The following is a 17,409-nucleotide window of genomic DNA, read 5'->3' as shown; positions in this document are numbered from 1 at the left end:
ATAATTTTATTTTCACTTTCTTAAGGAAGGTCCCCCAAATTGTATAAACTTTAGGACCCACAAAATCTGAACCCACCCCTTTATGCAGAGTGTCCTATACAAAGTGTATATAAAACTTCATTAATTTATTAGTGATTGTATATTTACTTGTGTGTGGCTCTGTGTTTCAGGAAAGCAGGTAAACAGATGTTATGCCCCCCACTGTAAGTCCTGTGCAGGTCTGGCCCATAATAAGTGCTTAATGTATATTTGGTGACTATTTATTTAGAGACAGGGTCTTACTCTGTCACCCAGGAATGTGGTGGCCCTATCATAGCTCACTGTAACCTTGGGCTCCTGGGCTTAAGCTATCCTCCTGCCTCAGCCTCCCAAGTAACAAGGACTACAAGGTCACACCATTATGCCTGGCTAATTTTTAAAAAATTTTTATAGAGAGGGGGGTCTTTCTATGTTGCCCAGGCTGGTCTCCCCAAAATCCTAGTCTCAAGCCATCATCCCACCTTGGAGCACTTATTTATTGAACATTTCCAATGGGGCACGATGGAGAACATAAAGCCATCCTCCGCCTTCCAGGACTCAGGGGTAGAAACAGCTCAGGGGTAGAAACATCCTTGAGACCCATGAGGTTAGGTGTGAGCATAAGTGGTGGTGTCCAGAGGGTCCCAGGGGATCAGGGAGGAAGCACAGCTAATCTAGCCTACAGGTTCCAGGTGCACTTTCTATAGGTTGGTGCTGTCTGCATGAGTCCTAGTGAAGACTGGTGGGAAAGGAGTTTAAAGGCAGAAGCAGCAACAAATATAGAAGTGCAGACATGGTGAGATTGCCTCGTTCAGAGAGCTGCCAGAGGTCATGACGCCAGGGCAGAGAACTCAAGGACCGTGGATGAGCTGGAGAGGTGAGTAAGGGCCAGCCTCAGGTCATTCCCTGGTTTTTCCAGGAGTGTTGGCTTGTCCTGAACACCTTGGGGAACCTCTGAAGGGTTTTAGGTCAAGAAGCAACATCGTGGGGTTTGTAGGGAGAGATCCCACTTGTACAAGTTAGGAGAATGGGTTGAAAGAGATAAGGGCTGAAGGCAGAAAAACCAGTGCAGCATCCAAGTGACAATGTGGGCTTGAGCTCAAGTAGGGGGTGTGTGTGTGTGTGTGTGTGTGTGTCTCTGTGTGTGCACGAGTGCGCTGTGTGCAATCAGGGGTGGATTCAAGAGATGTTAAGGAGCTAGAGTAGGCAGCACATGGAGCCTGGCTGTGGCAGTGAGGAAAACTGAAATCAAGGCTGATTCAAGTTTAAAATCTCTGTGCACCATCCAGGCAGCAGGGCCAGAGGTCAACAAGGTCTGAACTGCAGGGTCTGGAGCTCCAAGACAGCTCTCTGGCTGGAGACACAGGTTCGGGTGTTATTGGAATAGGGTGGTCCCCGAAGCCTTGGGGAGTAGGAGTGGAGGGTGTGGCAGAGATGCTACGAATTGGGAAGACCAGACTGAGGAAGACAAAAACAAACATTATCATATTTAAATCGTCATCATCAGAACCTAGTTAAGGAGGCGGGATGGGTATAATCATGACACGTATTTTCAAGATGAAGAGATGGTTTCAGAAAGTTAAGTGACTTGTCAAATGCTCTCAGCAAGTAGATCCCCCCAGGCCAGGCAAGTAGATCCCTGTTGTGTTCTCCCACTGCTCTCTGCAGACAGAAGGGGCTCCCAGGCCCACCTCCAAGGACCTGTAAGATCCCCCAGCTCCTTCTCCTCCTTCCTCTCTTACTCACAGGGCCCAGGCCAGGCAAGGCGGTTTCCCTCCCTCTGCCCTGGAGCCTTTCTCTTTCCACTCGCCCTGAAAGGGGTGTGATTTACCCCCTAACATTCCGTGGAGACTTTCCTACCCTGACCCCACCCTTGCCACTGGGGATAGAGGAAGGGACCCTGAGCATGATTGGAATAGTAGGGGGCTGAGAGAACCAGCTAGGAATGGCCGTGAGCACCAGTGAGCTGGTAGGAATGGGTGGAACTCCCAGCAGAGGCAGGGACACCAGAGGGGGTGGAGGTGGGGAAGATGGAAGCTAAAGGGCTTTGACTGGAGGGGTGGGTGAGGGGAGTGGAAAGGTGGGGGAGGAGGGGGGGAGAGGTAATGGGAGGCTCATTGTCCCAGCAGGGGGAAGTCTTTTGTTTCCTCTCTTCCCCTGGCAGCCTGACAGGATATGAGGCCAAGCCCCCCCCCATGCCAGCATCCCCCCACCCACTGGACGGGACTGTGGCCCTTCCCTTACCATTGTGTCCTTGACCTGAATGGGGGCGGGGTTGGCAGGAGGCGGGCTCTAGGACAGACTATAAGGAGGACTATCTGTGGCTGGGGGCTAGGCTACCTGGGTCCTGGAGGGATAAGAAACCCTTGGGCTGGTTAGTGGTGCTTGGCAGGGCAAGATCTGTCTGTGGGGAGGAGCAGGAAGCCAGGCCGGGTGGGGCCAGCACAGAGGGTAGCAGGTCAGGCCGGGGGGGAGGTAGGCCGGGGCCGGAGGAGATGACGCAGGGCTTCAGGCCTCTCCCAGCCCCCACTTTTCCAGCCTGGGGGCCAGAGAGCTCACCTGAACCTCGGCCCCTCTCACTCCACCCCACCCCCTCCATTCCGTAAGGTTGACATCACCCGACCAGGGCAGCAGGGATCTGGTAGAGCCCAGCAAGCTCAGGTGTCCCTCCTGGGCCTTCCACATCCAGTTCCCAGGATGCCCTCCCTCCCCAGGATCCAGGAGTCTGGCCTCACACTGCTGTCCTCTAGCAACCCTGGAATTTCATCCCTCCCCTCTGCTGCCTCCTGGGCCAGTTTGCTCCATCAGCTGTTCCTGCAGGAAGGGCGCCCTGCTCAGCTCTGCCTCTCTTCCCGAGCCTTTTGTTTGCCGGGTCTGCAGGAAATTGTAGGGGCGGTGGCCACGGGCTCATCTGCCCCTGGGAGCTGGGGGAGGGGGTTCCAGATTCACCAGACTTAATCCTGGGGGGCTCACGGCGGGAGTCGGGGGTGGGGCAGAGGGATCTCCAGGGAATTAGCATTTAAGGCCTAACTCTGAGTAGAGCACCCGCGGGCTGGGCAGATTGGACATGCTTGTCCTCAAGGGGCTGGACCGAGTATATGTGCGTGTTTGAGGATCTGGGATCCCTAGAACTAGAGGCTGGGCGGACACCCTGAGGTCACCTAATAGGATAACAGGGGCGTTGACACCAGGGGAGGAAAACCTAGATACTAAATCCCACAACCTTGTCTTACACGCCTCCGGTCCTGAGGATCCCAAGAGGCAGGGAGGCAGGTCAGACCAAGCAGTCTCTGAAACTTAGTTTATTATCTTTTTCTTTAAAAAATGGTGGAGAGGAGGACCAGCACGTAGCCCGAGAATTCGCGCCTTCCCAGGACGCAACCGCAGAAAAGGCGGCGGCGTGGGCGCTCTGGCGGGCCGGCGTCCTCTCGTTGGTTGCCCTCTCTCTGAAGCCTCGCTGGGCGCCGCCATCTTCCCTTTCCAACAGTCACGTGAGCAGTCAGCCCTAGGCCGCCGACTGGTGGCGGTCTGGAGGATCCCGGAGGGTTCCAGAAGCCACACACAAGCCAGTCAATGAATGGTTATTGAGGGCCCGCGCTGTTCGAGGAGCCCGGAGTTTGGGCAGTGAAGAAAACAGAAGCTCCTGTTTCGTGAAGCTTAACTTTCTATTGGGAGTAGGCAGTAGGCAGCCAATGAACAAGATAAATAAGTAAATGATTTATGTTGGGTGGTATTGAGTGCTTTGGAGGAAAAAAATATGAAGGGGGCATGGGGCGGAGGGTGTGGTTCAACTTTAAATGGGATTAGCGGGAAAGATTTCACTAAGAAGATAATATTTGGGTCCAGAAGACCTAAAGGAGGCTCATGCCCAGTGAACCCCAGAGCGTTCTTGGGTTATTCTGAGGACCAGCCAGGAGGAACCCTGGAGGTGAGAAGAGAGAGGTGAAGTGGGAAGCCCAGCTCGGGTAGGACTTTACAGGTCTATAAAATGTGTAGACCACTCTGAACGAAAGGAGATGTTATTAATACTTATGCCAAGGCAACAGGCATAAACCAGGACTGTAGTCGGTGAAGATAAAGGGCCTTTGGCTTTTACTTTGAGGAAAATGGCAAGCCATTGGAGAGTTTTGAAAAGGGAAGTGTTGGGGACTGATAATTGTGGTAACAACGTAATTCTAACTGCTGTTGAGAATTGACTATAGGAACAAGTACAGAAGCCAGAAAACCAGTTGTGATAACGATAACGCAGACAAGAGATGATGGACCAGGGGAGTAAGATGTGGTTGGATACTGGTTATATCTTAAAAGTAGAGGCAAAAGGAATTGCTGATGGGTTGGATGTTGGGTATGACAGAGTATTCAAGCACAGCCTCAAGGTTTCTGGCTTGAGCAGCTGGAAAGATGGGACAAGAGGAGTAGGGTGTTGGGGGTAAGTTTAGTTGTTTGGTTTTGGACATACCAAGTTTGAGTTGTCCATTTGATGGCTGTTGTTGGATATACAGTTTGAAGTTCAGAGTAGAGGTTTGGAGATACACCCTTGGGGGCACTATTAACTAGATGGTATTTAAACTATGAAATTGGATGAGATCACCAAAGGATTAGGTGTAAGTGGTGAAAAGAAGTCTGAGCACTGAGCTTCCTATTCTCAGTGGAGCTTCCATTCCATAATGGCATCTTGGCTGTTACTCCAACAACACCTAGGGGTGCTCCAAAGTTAGGATGAGAGATGGGGAGGAACCAGCAGAGGAGACTGAGCAGGAAGAAATCCATGAGAGTGTGTGGTCCTAGCAGCCAAGTGAGGCAAGTGTTTTGAGAAGGTAATGAGCAAGTCTATCAAATGATGCTGGTAGTTTAGTAAAATGAGGACTGGAACAGAGGCCTTTGTGTTGACCAAGTAGAAGTCATTGGTGACTAGGTGAGCAGTTTCCCTTTTGCTGAAGGGCAAAAGCCTATGTGTAGTTGGCTTAAGAAGAAATGAGGGGAGGCCGAGGGGGGCGGATCGTTTGAGCTCAGGAGTTTGAGACCAGTCTGAGCAAAAGCGAGACTCTGTCTCTACTAAAAAAATAGGAGGAAATTATATGGACAACTATACTTGATCTTAGCTAAAAGACTGAGAAGCGATGGACAACTAAAATATATATATATATATAAAATTAGCCGGGCATGGTGGCGCATGCCTGTAGTCCCAGTTACTCGGGAGGCTGAGGCAGGAGGATTGCTTGAGCCCAGGAGTTTGAGGTTGCTGTGAGCTAGGCTGATGCCATGGCACTCTAGCCTGGGTAACAGAGTGAGACTCTGTCTCAAAAAAAAAGAAAAAGAAAAAAAAATGAAGAAATGAGGGTTATCAACTCTGGGGGTGGGGAGGGAAGGAAATTTTTTAAAAAAGAAAAAGAAGGGCCGGGCGCGGTGGCTCACGCCTGTAATCCTAGCACTCTGGGAGGCCGAGGCGGGTGGATCGCTCAAGGTCAGGAGTTTGAGACCAGCCTGAGCAATGAGCGAGACCTCGTCTCTACTAAAAATAGAAAGAAATTATCTGGCCAACTAAAATATATATAGAAAAAAAAAAAAATTAGCCGGGCATGGTGGCGCATGCCTGTAGTCCCAGCTACTCGGGAGGCTGAGGCAGTAGGATTGCTTAAGCCCAGGCGTTTGAGGTTGCTGTGAGCTAGGCTGACGCCACGGCACTCACTCTAGCCTGGGCAACAAAGCGACACTCTGTCTCAAAAAAAAAAAAAAAAAAAAAGAGAAGAAATGAGAGGAATGGATTAGAAACAGCTGGTATAGACAACTTATCTAAAGAGTTTTGACATAAAGAACAACAAAGAATGGAGTGATAGCTGGGGGAGGTAGTGAATACAATCAAAATCTTTTTTTTTTCTTTATAAGACAAGAAATAAAGCCTATTTGTATGCTGACAGGAATAATCCAATGGAAAGAAAAAACAAGACGATGAGTTGGGACTTAGTGCACAGTGGCAAGTTAACCTTAGGTGGTAGCAAGATCAGTTTGTCCCCAGTAACAGGGGGGAGAGCAGAGCAAACAGCACTGATGTAGGTGGGGGATGGGATTGGGCAGAAGGGAGCTTTTAAAGTGTCTTCTGATGGCTTCAGTTTTCTTAATGAAATAGGAAGCAAGACAAAGAGCTGAGGGTGGAAATGGCACAGGAAACATTGGAGGATCAGAGAGAGGAGTGAAAAATTGAATCTAGGGGGATGGGAGAGTGAATGGACCAGAGAGATGTCCAGATGCTGGGCAGCATTAAGAACCCCTGGGCAGCATTAAGGGCCCGCTTGAGGTTCAAGGTCATAAATTTGAAATGAGACTGGTTGTCACGGTTGGGTGTTTTCTCCAGCCACATTCAGCTGCTTGGGACAGGCTGAATGAGTTTACCAGGTGTGTGGTTTTGCCAGACAGTATAATAAAGGGAGGGAGGTGCAAGGGGGCTGAAGGTATATGTATGTAGGGGAGTGCTTATGTTTGACCAGCCTTGCCAGGTCTGTGCAGCCCAGTTTACAGGGAATCCTTGCACCCTTGGTATTTGCTTACCCTCGGCTGCCCCCAGCAAGAACCCCCTACCCTTGCTTCCTCGATATCTCCTCTTAGTAATTTTCCATCCAGTGACCTCCCCCAGCCCGATTCTGCTAGTTGGCTATAAACCCCCAACTGTCTTTGCTGTATTCTGAGTTGAGTCCGATCTCTCTTCCCTATTGCAGCAGCCTTGATGCCAATTCAAATAGTCCTCAATAAAGTCTGCCTTACTGTTTTAACAAGTGTCCAATTATGTTTTTTTCTTTAACGGGGGTACTAGAAGAAGTGAACTGAGGAGGAGGAGCTGCAGTTATAGGTAAAGACAAAGTCCAGGGCACAGCCAATGGGGTAGCAGGGTAGGGTGGAGGGTGAGATTTATGGGGAAGCACAGTTAAGCGACAGGCCAGGGTGTTGGAAGTCTCATCAATGTGGACACCAAAAATTGTGAGGTGTGTGCAGCAGGGCAGCAGAGATGACCACTGAAAATGCCAAAGATTAACTGCTCATGTGAGCTCTCACTGGCAAAGCCACGTTTGGGCTGGTTTGAGCCCCTTCCTCTCTTAGGGAAATATTACTGACAACCTACAGCCAAAGGAGAGTGGCAGGAAAAGCTGTGTTCATTTCCTGAGGCTCCAATGACAGTGTGACCATAAAAAACTGCATAACTTACTGAATCTCGCCAACGTTCAATTTCCTAATCTGAAAAATTGAGATAATAGCAGTACCTACCTCACATAGCAGTTATGCATATTTAATGCAGGACTGTAGGCAAAGAATAATTTGGTGAACATTCAGGCATTGTTCTAAAGTGCCTAGTAGCTCACTGAACTGTCACAGCAACCTTAGGCGGGAGGTTCTACTTTATCCCCGTTTTACAGGTCAGGGAACGTTGGCAGGCGGTGCCGCTGTTGATGGGACCTGTGAAGGGTGAGGAGGGAGTCCCAGCTTTCGAGTTGGGTTCACAAGTTCCATGATTTCTGCTGGAGGTGAGAACACTGCCGCCGGGAGGCACGAAAGAAAGCACCGGACAATGCTGATCGACAGCGGCCTGCGCCTTGGGGGCTCCAGACCCGATCTTCGGCCAATGGCTCCCTCCGGTGGCGGAAGCGAGGAGCGCAGTCGGAGGGCTGGATCGGTCGCGAGGGGAGGGTCTCCGCGCGGATAAGGGGCGAGGCCGGGACCCCGCGGACGTTCCTGGGCTTAGAGAGGCTGGAGGACCCCGGAAGGCGCCAACCTCTGTGGCTTGGAGTTCCCAGCAGCGCACCTGGCCAGGTATCGCTACCCCGCCCACCTCCAGGCCGCCCTCCGCCGTCCTCGCACGCCCATTTCAGGAGTGGGGTCCAGTGCGCGCGGCGGCTCCCGTTGGCATCAGGGTGATGGGGGCTGTAGGACCCGTGGCCCACACCCTGCCAGAGACGCACGTCTGTGGGGCAAGCCGGGCGGCACCGCGGGCGCACGTGGGGCCAGAGGCGCGGGGCGGGGGGAGCGCCGAGGGGCGGGGCCTCCCGGGGCGCGCCCACGGGGCGGGGCCCAGCCGGGACCAATGGCGCTCGGGCGCTGGGGGGCAGGCTCCGGGCCTGGCATCCCGGTAGCCGCAGCCGTCTTTTCCGGCCCCGCGCGCCCTCCGCCCGAGGCGGACCCCTCCGGCTCGCGGGGATCGCCCCGGAGCGGCTGCGTCCTCCGGGTGGGTGAGTGAGCGCCCCGCGGCACCGGGCTGTGGGGTGCACCTGGCCGGGGAGGAGGAGACCTTGGCCCCCCCGCACCCTGCTGCGGGAGGAGTGGGCAGGAGCCGGCTCGGGGGAGGAGGACGCGGGGGACCTTGTGTTGCGCTATGAGAGCCGGCCTGTGTTTCTGTTTTGGTGATCGAGGGGTGTGTCTGGGCTGGTAGAGTTTGGGGGACGCCTCCAGTGGATGACAGGAATCTGGGAGGCAAAGAAGGGGAGGAGGAGACTTGAGATGGCTTGAGGGAGAGGCTCGGCGGAGGGTGGAGCTCTGGGAGATTTGGAAGTTTCTTGATGCCTGTGGGCAAGGTGACTGCCTGGGGGGACTTGGGAGGGGCAGCGCAGGACTCAGGAGGAGGGGGTGAGGAAGGCTTTCTGCCGGTAACTTACTTCCCTTTTGAGGGGTTTGCTTCCTCTTGTACTGCTAGTTAAGGAGCAAGAGGCTGGAGAAGCCTGCGCTGCCAGAAGGTCTTTGCCCCTTTCCAGAACCGGTGCCATCCATCCGTAGTCTCAGGGACATGTGGGAAGGGGTGGACCCCAGGAGCTGGGAGGGCCCTGACACCCGTGCAGAGGGGCTTTGGGTCCACCTTTGTGGGGCAGTGGCTGGGACCATCTGCAGCTCCACAGGCTGGTTTGAGTTTCTGGTAAGCAGCGTGTGTGCGAGTGTGTCCTTGCTGCTCTCCCTTTTGCGAAGGGTTCTGGGTGTTTGATTAGAGGAGTTTTGGGGGGCTCTGTGGGGCTGCCTTCCATACATCACAGTCTCTCTTACAGGCCTCATAACCCATCTGTGGCTTCCTCTGTCTGCGCTCAGCCATGGCCAGCGAGAGCTCTCCTCTATTGGCCTACCGGCTCCTGGGGGAGGAGGGGGCTGCCTTCTCTGCCAATGGGGCCGGGGGTCCTGGAGGGGCGTCTGCCCGGAAGCTGTCCACCTTCCTGGGTGTGGTGGTGCCCACTGTCCTGTCCATGTTCAGTATAGTTGTCTTCCTGAGGATTGGTGAGTGGGTAGTCTGGGCACTTACTCAGGTGGGAAGTGGTGGGGGAGGAGCCCTGGCTTGAGGGGGGGGGCTCCCTGTGGGCTCATGTGTAGTTCTGCCTTGGAGCTCTGCTGGCCAGTGAAGTGGGCATGGAGGGGTGTGAGCCCCATGTGACCTGATTTGCCACTCGTGCCCTAGGGTTCGTGGTGGGCCACGCTGGGCTGCTGCAGGCCTTGGCCATGCTGCTGGTTGCCTACTTCATCCTGGTGCTCACTGTCCTCTCCGTCTGCGCCATCGCCACCAATGGAGCCGTGCAGGGGGGTGGAGCCTACTGTATCCTCCAACATCAATGGAATGGGATCTGGGCTGTTCTGTCTGGGAGGGTGTGGACACAGCCAGTACCCTCCATCTGCTCAGAGGCAGGGCAAGGTTTAATGAATGTCCAGTAGGCAGGCTGGTATGGTGAAGGGGACTAACACTGCCCTACGTGTTTCTGCCACTTTCGAGTCTCCTAACAATCTTGTTGATTAGCTAGTGATCATTTTACAGATGAGGAGACTGGAGCTCCCACTTGTGCAAAGCCACGTGGCTAGGGGCTAGCTGCACTGGCCAGACGCATTGCCTCAGGGAGCAGTCCTGCATGTGCAGGGAGACAGGCCCAGGGGCCATCTGTGGAGTGCTCTGTGCTGTGGCCCCTTCCTCATGTCCCTTTCAGTTTTCTTTCCCTTAACACTCACCCCTGCTTCTGCTTTTAGTTATGATCAGCCGGACCCTGGGGCCTGAGGTCGGGGGCAGCATTGGCCTCATGTTCTACCTGGCGAACGTCTGTGGCTGTGCCGTCTCCCTGCTGGGGCTCGTGGAGGCCGTGCTCGATGTCTTCGGGGCTGGTCTGTGCTCTCTCCACCCGGTCTGGGCAGCTCTGCGGGTCTGGGACTGTGGGATTGTGAAGGAGAAAGTCCCATCCAGGGGAGGGGCAAAGCAGGCCACTACCTGGGCTTTCTCGAGCTCCTGCTGTGTGGCCAGCCTCCTGCAGGAGATGGAGGCATCTCTGAGATTGGCCCTGCTCACAAGGAGCTTTCATCTAGTTGGGGAGACCACCAGGGAGAGCTAAGATGCCGGGGTAGAGTTGAGGGGAAGGGGACGATGGCCTCTCTGACAGCAGGTGGGCAGAGGAGGGTCTCGTCCTGCTTTGGGTCATGGTTGGGACTGGGTCCATCCTTAGGGTCAGGCTTTCTAACTCCATCCTTGCCTCTCTCCAGATGCCTCAGGGCCCAGTGGGCTCCGGGTCCTGCCCCAGGGCTATGGCTGGAGCCTGCTCTACGGTTCCCTGCTGCTGGGCCTCGTTGGTGGGGTCTGCACGCTGGGAGCTGGCCTCTACGCCCGGGCCTCCTTCCTTACATTCCTGCTGGTCTCCGGCTCCCTGGCCTCCGTGCTGGTCAGCTTTGTGGCTGTGGGGCCCAGGGACATCCCCCTGCCTCCTCGGCCTGGCCCCAATGGCTCTTCCCTGCCACCCCGGTTTGGCCACTTCACCGGCTTTAACAGCAGCACCCTGAAGGACAACCTTGGTGGTGAGCTGGGCACTGTGGTGCCAGGGTTCTTGGGCAAGGGGTGGGCATGAGTGAGAGCCGGGCCCTTAGAATCCTTGGATGAGAACAGGTGTCAGAGGGAAGCTGGGGGTAGGAGTCCGGACCTCAGAGCAGTGCAGTTTGATTCAAATCTGCCTGCCCAGCCTGTGTTTGTCCAGTGGGGCACGAAAGAGCCCCCAAGCCAGTCCCTGCCTTAGAGGAAGTTGAGTTCTAGTTTGGGAGAATTCAGGAAACAAATAGCACAGTAAGACCAAGCGTGAGTCAAGCGGACAAGCATGGCCCCGGGGGTCCAGAGTCGGGGCCTGACTGTGACTGGGGAGGGCAGGAGCTGGGGGGCCGGAAGTGGCCTGAGACAGCGGGGGATGCAGGTAGCAGGGAGGGCAGGCATCTCAGGAAAGAGCGTGGGTGAGGGCCTGGAGGGAGGGACAGAAGGGGGAGATGAGTCTGGCCAACCCAGGGCCAGTGCGGGGCTAGGCTGGGGTCTGGTGACGTGGCGGAGGGAGGCACGGGGTGGGGACTGAGGATAGGGTGGCAGCACCAAGGGGCCTGGAGCCCTAAGAGGGATGCTGACATCCTCTCCTCTCTGGGGACAATCTCCCTCAGCTGGCTACGCTGAGGACTACACCACGGGGGCCATGATGACCTTTGCCAGCGTCTTTGCTGTCCTCTTTAATGGCTGCACAGGCATCATGGCTGGGGCCAACATGTCAGGTGAGTGTCCCCCCCTGCCACCTCCTGGGGGTGTGGGGCTGCCACCCAGGGGAACCTAGGGGGCCGGCGGGAGGGCTGACCTCTCTCCCTCTGCTCCCCTCCCTCCAGGAGAGCTGAAGGACCCCAGCCGGGCGATTCCCCTGGGCACGATTGTCGCTGTCGCCTATACCTTCTTCATCTACATCCTGCTTTTCTTCCTCTCCAGCTTCACCTGTGACAGGTACCTGGAGAGGATGGGATTGGGTGTCGCAACAAGGTGTGTGCCTGGGCCACCAAGGGCAGCACAGGCTGGGAGCAAATACCCAGGTTGTTGGGGTGAAGGGAAAAAGGGGGAGAGATGGAGCCCCCGCCACGGATGAGGAGAGCTGGCTGCATGGGGACGGCCACCCGGTGGCCAGTGGCTACCATGGACCTCGTGCTGTTGGAGGCACTCAGTTTGGGGGTGGGGGTGGGGATGGCTTTCTAGTCAATTTGTATTTCCACAAATATTTGGCCTCTCATGCATGTACTGTTGGGAACGACCACTGGGTAATTAACTCAAAGGCAGCCCAAAGGTAACCAGTGAATACCTGGTGTATCCCTTTAGCACGTTTGCTGTGTTACTCCAAGTTTTGAGATTGGGCTGGGTCAGTTGTGAGCACCCAGCTCCTAACCACACAGTGTCGTGAGCACTTCTCTTACAAGGGCCCTGCAATGGATGGTTATCTGTGTCCACCCCCTTCCCTCCCTCCTAGGACCCTGCTGCAGAAAGACTACGGGTTCTTCCGCGCCATCAGCCTGTGGCCGCCATTGGTGTTGATTGGCATCTATGCCACGTCACTCTCGGCGTCCATGAGCTCACTCATAGGTGCCTCTCGCATCCTCCACGCCCTGGCCCGGGATGACCTCTTTGGTGTGTTCTCCTCTGCTTCCTTGCTGGCTCTAAGCATGCCCTCCTGCATCTGTCTCAGTCCGGCTTGGCCCAGGCTGATGTGACTGTTGTGATTCTGTTTTTATAGGAGTAATCTTGGCACCAGCCAAGGTTGTGTCCCGAGGGGGAAACCCCTGGGGGGCTGTACTGTATTCCTGGGGCCTAGTGCAGGTGAGCCTTAATCTTTAAAGGGCCCTTCCCCTCACCCCACCAGCTGGCAGGATAGGGGTAGGGGTTTTAGACATGGGCTGGGAGACATGTATGAAAAAGCAGATGTGTTGGCACTTTGTTGGGGTGCACTGGTACTATGGATCAATGCCTACTTCTTGATCCCTGCCCAGCTGGTGCTCCTTGCTGGGAAGCTGAACACACTGGCCGCTGTGGTCACTGTCTTCTACTTGGTGGCCTATGCTGCAGTGGATCTGTCCTGCCTGAGCCTGGAGTGGGCCTCAGCCCCCAACTTCCGGTGAGCGACTACGAGGCCTGTATCCCCAGAGAGAAGGAGGGAGGAATGGGAAGGACTCGCAGCCAGGGACTGGGGCTGGGGATGGGGGCAGGCAGCCAGGTGCTTGGGGCACACCCTGAGTTCCCTTCCTTCTGCCCTCCACCTCCCTAGCCCCACCTTCAGCCTGTTCTCCTGGCATACCTGCCTGCTGGGCGTGGCCTCCTGTCTCCTCATGATGTTTCTCATCAGCCCTGGGGCCGCTGGCGGCTCCCTGCTCCTCATGGGCCTGCTTTCTGCCCTGCTCACGGCTCGTGGGGGCCCCAGCAGCTGGGGCTATGTCAGCCAGGCCTTGCTTTTCCACCAGGTTAGGGGAGCTCCAAGGGTGGTGGGGAGTGGGGAGGCAGTCTGGGAAAGCCCCCTGCCCACGGTGCCCCATCTTCCGTGGCTGGAGTTGGGGGTTCCTGTCTGAGAGGTGCTGCATGGGGCTGTCCGTTGGGCCCCCTTCTCCCCACCACCTCCTCCGTGTCCCCAGGTGAGAAAGTACCTGCTCCGGCTGGATGTCCGGAAGGATCACGTGAAGTTCTGGCGGCCCCAGCTGCTGCTCCTGGTGGGGAACCCCCGGGGCGCCCTGCCTCTGCTGCGGTTGGCCAACCAGCTCAAGAAAGGGGGACTCTACGTGCTGGGCCACGTCACCCTGGGAGACCTCGGTGCGTCGCCCTCCCTCTTGGTCCCATCCATCCTCTCCCCTTTCCTCCCAGAGCCCAGTGACCCTCCAACCAGCCCCAGCCCTGGCCTGGCCCATTTGGGATGTGGACTTTAGGATAGAGTGAGTGAGTCTGGCCAACTTTGGCTGCCTTCCTTTCCGTCCCTTCTCCGCAGACTCCCTGCCCTCAGACCCTGTGCAGCCGCAGTACGGGGCGTGGCTGAGCCTGGTGGACCGGGCCCAGGTGAAGGCCTTTGTGGACCTGACCCTCTCACCCTCCGTGCGCCAGGGAGCTCAGCATCTGCTGCGAATCTCAGGCCTGGGTGAGCCGCTTCCCTCTTCTGAAGAATAAACCACAGATTGCAAATTGCAGAAAGCCCTCAATCTAGTGCAGATAAGACCCTGCTCAAAGATAACAGCAGCAGTGTGCCGACAAGATCTAATAGGATAAGCTAAGGACTAGCACTGTTGCAGGTTTTCTTTTCTTCTTGTTTTTTCTGAGCCAAAGGTTGGGGCATAGGCTCTGAAGAGCGTATTTCTGGCGACAGTGGGAGCATTATTTGAGTCTCGGGCTGCCCCATCAAATCCGATGGTTTCTAACCACCAGAGTTCAGAGAAATGGAGACCACTATGCATTGATGTGGCCAGTAAAGGTTTTGTGGAGAAATGGCAATTCGGCCTGGCCATGAGAGGACTGAGGAGTGGGGAGTGTGATGTGGCTCCCAGAGACCACAAAGATGCTGGAGGGCGTGTGGGGCTGACGCTTTGGATGGTGTGGAAGGTTCCAGCTCTTAGCGCTGAGGCCTCCAGGCTCCTCCAAATCCATGCTCAGCTTCCCACCCCCCCAGCATGCCTCCTCCACTTAGAGCTGGCTAAAGGTCAACAGTGTTGGACATTGCTCTCTTCACTGTAAATCAGAACCCTGGAAAATGCGTAGGAGGGGTTGTGACTAGTTTCATTTGCAAGATCAGCTGGAGTTCACACCTGCCCAGATGTTTGGGGGTGTCATCAAGCATTATGAGCCCCAGAGCATCTGAGAGCCTGGTGTTTCCCCTGCCCCACCTCTTTGTGCAAAGAGACCGCTGTGGTCATGAAACTTATCCTGTGGAAGATAATTCCAGTAAGAGGGAAAGCCTTTTTTTTTTAATTTTTATTTATTTATTTTTTGAGGCAGAGTCTCACTCTGTTGCCCGGGCTAGAGTGTCCTGGCGTCAGCCTAGCTCACAGCAACCTTAAACTCCTGGGCTCAAGCGATCCTCCTGCCTCAGCCTCCCAAGTAGCTGGGACTACAGGCATGCGCCACCATGCCCGACTAATTTTTTCTATATATATTTTTAGCTGTCCATATCATTTCTTTCTATTTTTAGTAGAGACAGAGTCTCGCTCTTGCTCAGGCTGGTCTCGAACTCCTGAGCTCAAACAATCTGCCCGCCTCGGCCTCCCAGAGTGCTAGGATTACAGGCATGAGCCACTGCACCCTGCCGAAAGCATTTCTTTTAAGTGGTAAATTCTCCTGACACATAGAGTTTGATTTACAGGTAGATTTTGAGCACTCTGTTTAATGAGAAGGGGTCTTAGGGGAGGTCTCCAAGTCTCCCTATAAACTCACCCCAGTTAAAGGTAGGGATTATGTGATTCTACATTGGTTGCTCAAAAATTAAAAACCAGGAGCCGTCAGCAGGGACTTGGGACACTGTGGTTGGCACGTGCCCAGCTCAGTGCCCCAGAGAATGGCCTCGTGCTGGGCGGAGGCAGACTGTAGTCACCTATTGCCCCAGTACCGGCCAGCCATGAGCCTTTGGGCCAGTGACTTCACCGCTTGGTGCCTCAGGTTCCTTATCTGTGAAAGGGGGAGTATAAATATTAATAGTACCTACCTCATAGCGTTTCTTCAAGGTTCAGAGTTCAAATACAAAGTGCTTTCTGTAGGACGTAGCCCTATGAGAAGCTTGCAGATGTGAGCTGTTTCTTCTCTGGGACCATGCCATTTACTGCCATTATTAGGGCTTTGCAGTAGTGTTACGGAAACACACAGTGCAGCCCCCATCCATTGTCTCATCTTTCCCCAGCAGGGTCTGGGGTGCTGTTACCCCGGGGATTGACCATGAGCTTGACTGAGCAGAGCGTCTGGTTTGCTCGATGGAGTCTGACTTCTATCTTGAAAAGGGCGTGCTGCTTAAAGCTGGGAGCGAATAGCTAATGACTCGGCAGTGCTCATTAGTTATAAGAATCCTAAGGTGAACTCTGCCTATTTAAGTGCCGATTAGTCATGGAGATAATCAAATAAATGCATGTGAAAATGTTTAGGAAAACTAAAAGTCATTATGCAAATGTGCATAATGTTGCCATAAGAGCCTGAGCACAGTGGGCATGTCATACCTTATGGCTGACACACATTGCTGTCAGCGTGTACGAGTGGGCGCATGTTAGCGTTCTGTAAACTCCGTCTGTGAGCCTGATTTCCTGTCTGTTTCTTTCTACCACCCCCTCTCTGCCCCCAGGTGGCATGAAGCCCAACACGCTGGTTCTGGGTTTCTATGATGACACGCCACCACAGGACCATTTCCTGGCAGATCCAGCTTTCTCTGAGCCTGTGGACAGCACCAGAGAGGGCGGGTCCCCAGCCTTGAGCACCTTGTTCCCTCCACCCCGGGCTCCTGGGAGTCCCCGGGCGCTCAGTCCCCAGGACTACGTGGCCACTGTGGCAGATGCCCTCAAGATGAACAAGAATGTGGTTCTGGCCCGAGCCTGCGGGGACTTGCCCCCTGAGCGGCTGAGCCGGGGGTCTGGGGGGACCTCTCAATTGCATCACGTGGATGTGTGGCCCCTCAACCTGCTTCGGCCCCGGGGTGGGCCTGGATACGTGGACATCTGTGGCCTCTTCTTGCTGCAGATGGCAACCATCTTGGGCATGGTGCCTGCTTGGCACAGTGCCCGGCTCCGGATCTTCCTGTGCCTGGGGCCTCGGGAGGCCCCTGGGGCGGCTGAGGGGCGACTCCGGGCACTGCTGAGCAAACTGAGGATCCGGGCAGAGGTGCAGGAGGTGGTGTGGGGTGAGGGGGCTGGAGCCCCGGCCCCAGAAGAGGAGGAGGAGGGGGACTTTGTGAACAGTGGGCTGGGAGACACGGAAGCAGAAGCCCTGGCACGCAGCGCCAACGCCCTCGTTCGGGCCCAGCAGGGGCGAGGCACAGGAGGAGGGCCCGGTGGGCCTGAGGCTGGCAGTGATGACGTGGGGCCTGCCACGGCTCTCACTTTCCTATACCTGCCTCGGCCGCCTGCGGATCCCGCCCGCTACCCCCACTACTTGGCGCTGCTGGAGACTCTGAGCCATGACCTGGGCCCCACTCTGCTCATCCATGGCGTCACCCCTGTCACCTGCACTGATCTCTGAGGCTCCTAACTCCAGGGGTGGGTAGAGGTCCCAGGCCCTCACCCCATCCTGATTCCTAGAGGAGGTCGATGAGGAAGAGGAACAGGAGGGAAGCACCGCCTCCTGCTGGCCCTGCCCTTGGGACACAGAGCCCCGCAGGGGTTTTAAGGGGATCCTGGGCTCAGGCATCTCCTTTGGTAGAGGGACCCCGGTGCACTAATTTGGGGCGCTGTCCCCACCAAGCAGAGGAAGGAGTCTGCAGCCTCCCGGGCCGGCCTCCTTTCACTGGTGCCTTGGCGCGAGGGGCTGGGTCTCCTCCGCGACTCTAGGCTACCTCAGTTTCCCCATCCTCGCCAGACTCACCGGCCCACGCGGGGTGGCGAAGTTTGTTCTGTTTTATTTTTCTAACTCTGCTGACCATGAATAAAAGACCAAAAGACTAC

General features: G+C 55.4%; 1 protein-coding gene across 4 annotated transcripts in view; it reads left to right on the top strand.

Annotated features, from left to right (window-relative positions):
- Window positions 1–17,409, top strand: part of SLC12A9 (solute carrier family 12 member 9) — a 21,244-nt gene extending 3,835 nt beyond the window's left edge. The window contains exons 1-14 of one of the 4 annotated variants that reach the window (XM_069486424.1): window positions 7,742–7,818; window positions 9,039–9,261; window positions 9,440–9,574; window positions 9,997–10,128; window positions 10,501–10,809; window positions 11,431–11,538; window positions 11,647–11,758; window positions 12,273–12,430; window positions 12,537–12,619; window positions 12,790–12,914; window positions 13,065–13,257; window positions 13,426–13,600; window positions 13,773–13,919; window positions 16,098–17,395. In XM_069486424.1, coding sequence (XP_069342525.1) covers window positions 9,081–9,261; window positions 9,440–9,574; window positions 9,997–10,128; window positions 10,501–10,809; window positions 11,431–11,538; window positions 11,647–11,758; window positions 12,273–12,430; window positions 12,537–12,619; window positions 12,790–12,914; window positions 13,065–13,257; window positions 13,426–13,600; window positions 13,773–13,919; window positions 16,098–16,987 — 2,748 coding nt within the window. In that variant the 5' untranslated portion in view covers window positions 7,742–7,818; window positions 9,039–9,080 and the 3' untranslated portion in view covers window positions 16,988–17,395. Of the gene's footprint in view, window positions 1–7,741; window positions 7,819–8,106; window positions 8,235–9,038; window positions 9,262–9,439; window positions 9,575–9,996; window positions 10,129–10,500; window positions 10,810–11,430; window positions 11,539–11,646; window positions 11,759–12,272; window positions 12,431–12,536; window positions 12,620–12,789; window positions 12,915–13,064; window positions 13,258–13,425; window positions 13,601–13,772; window positions 13,920–16,097 lie in introns of those variants that run through there. The other 3 variants (XM_069486422.1, XM_069486423.1, XM_069486425.1) reach the window with 3 other exon arrangements.

Source organism: Eulemur rufifrons, chromosome 14 (genome assembly GCF_041146395.1).
Source record: "Eulemur rufifrons isolate Redbay chromosome 14, OSU_ERuf_1, whole genome shotgun sequence".
Lineage (NCBI taxonomy): Eukaryota > Metazoa > Chordata > Mammalia > Primates > Lemuridae > Eulemur > Eulemur rufifrons.
The sequence above is the reverse complement of the archived record's forward strand: the minus strand, read 5'-3'. Positions and strand labels throughout refer to the sequence as shown.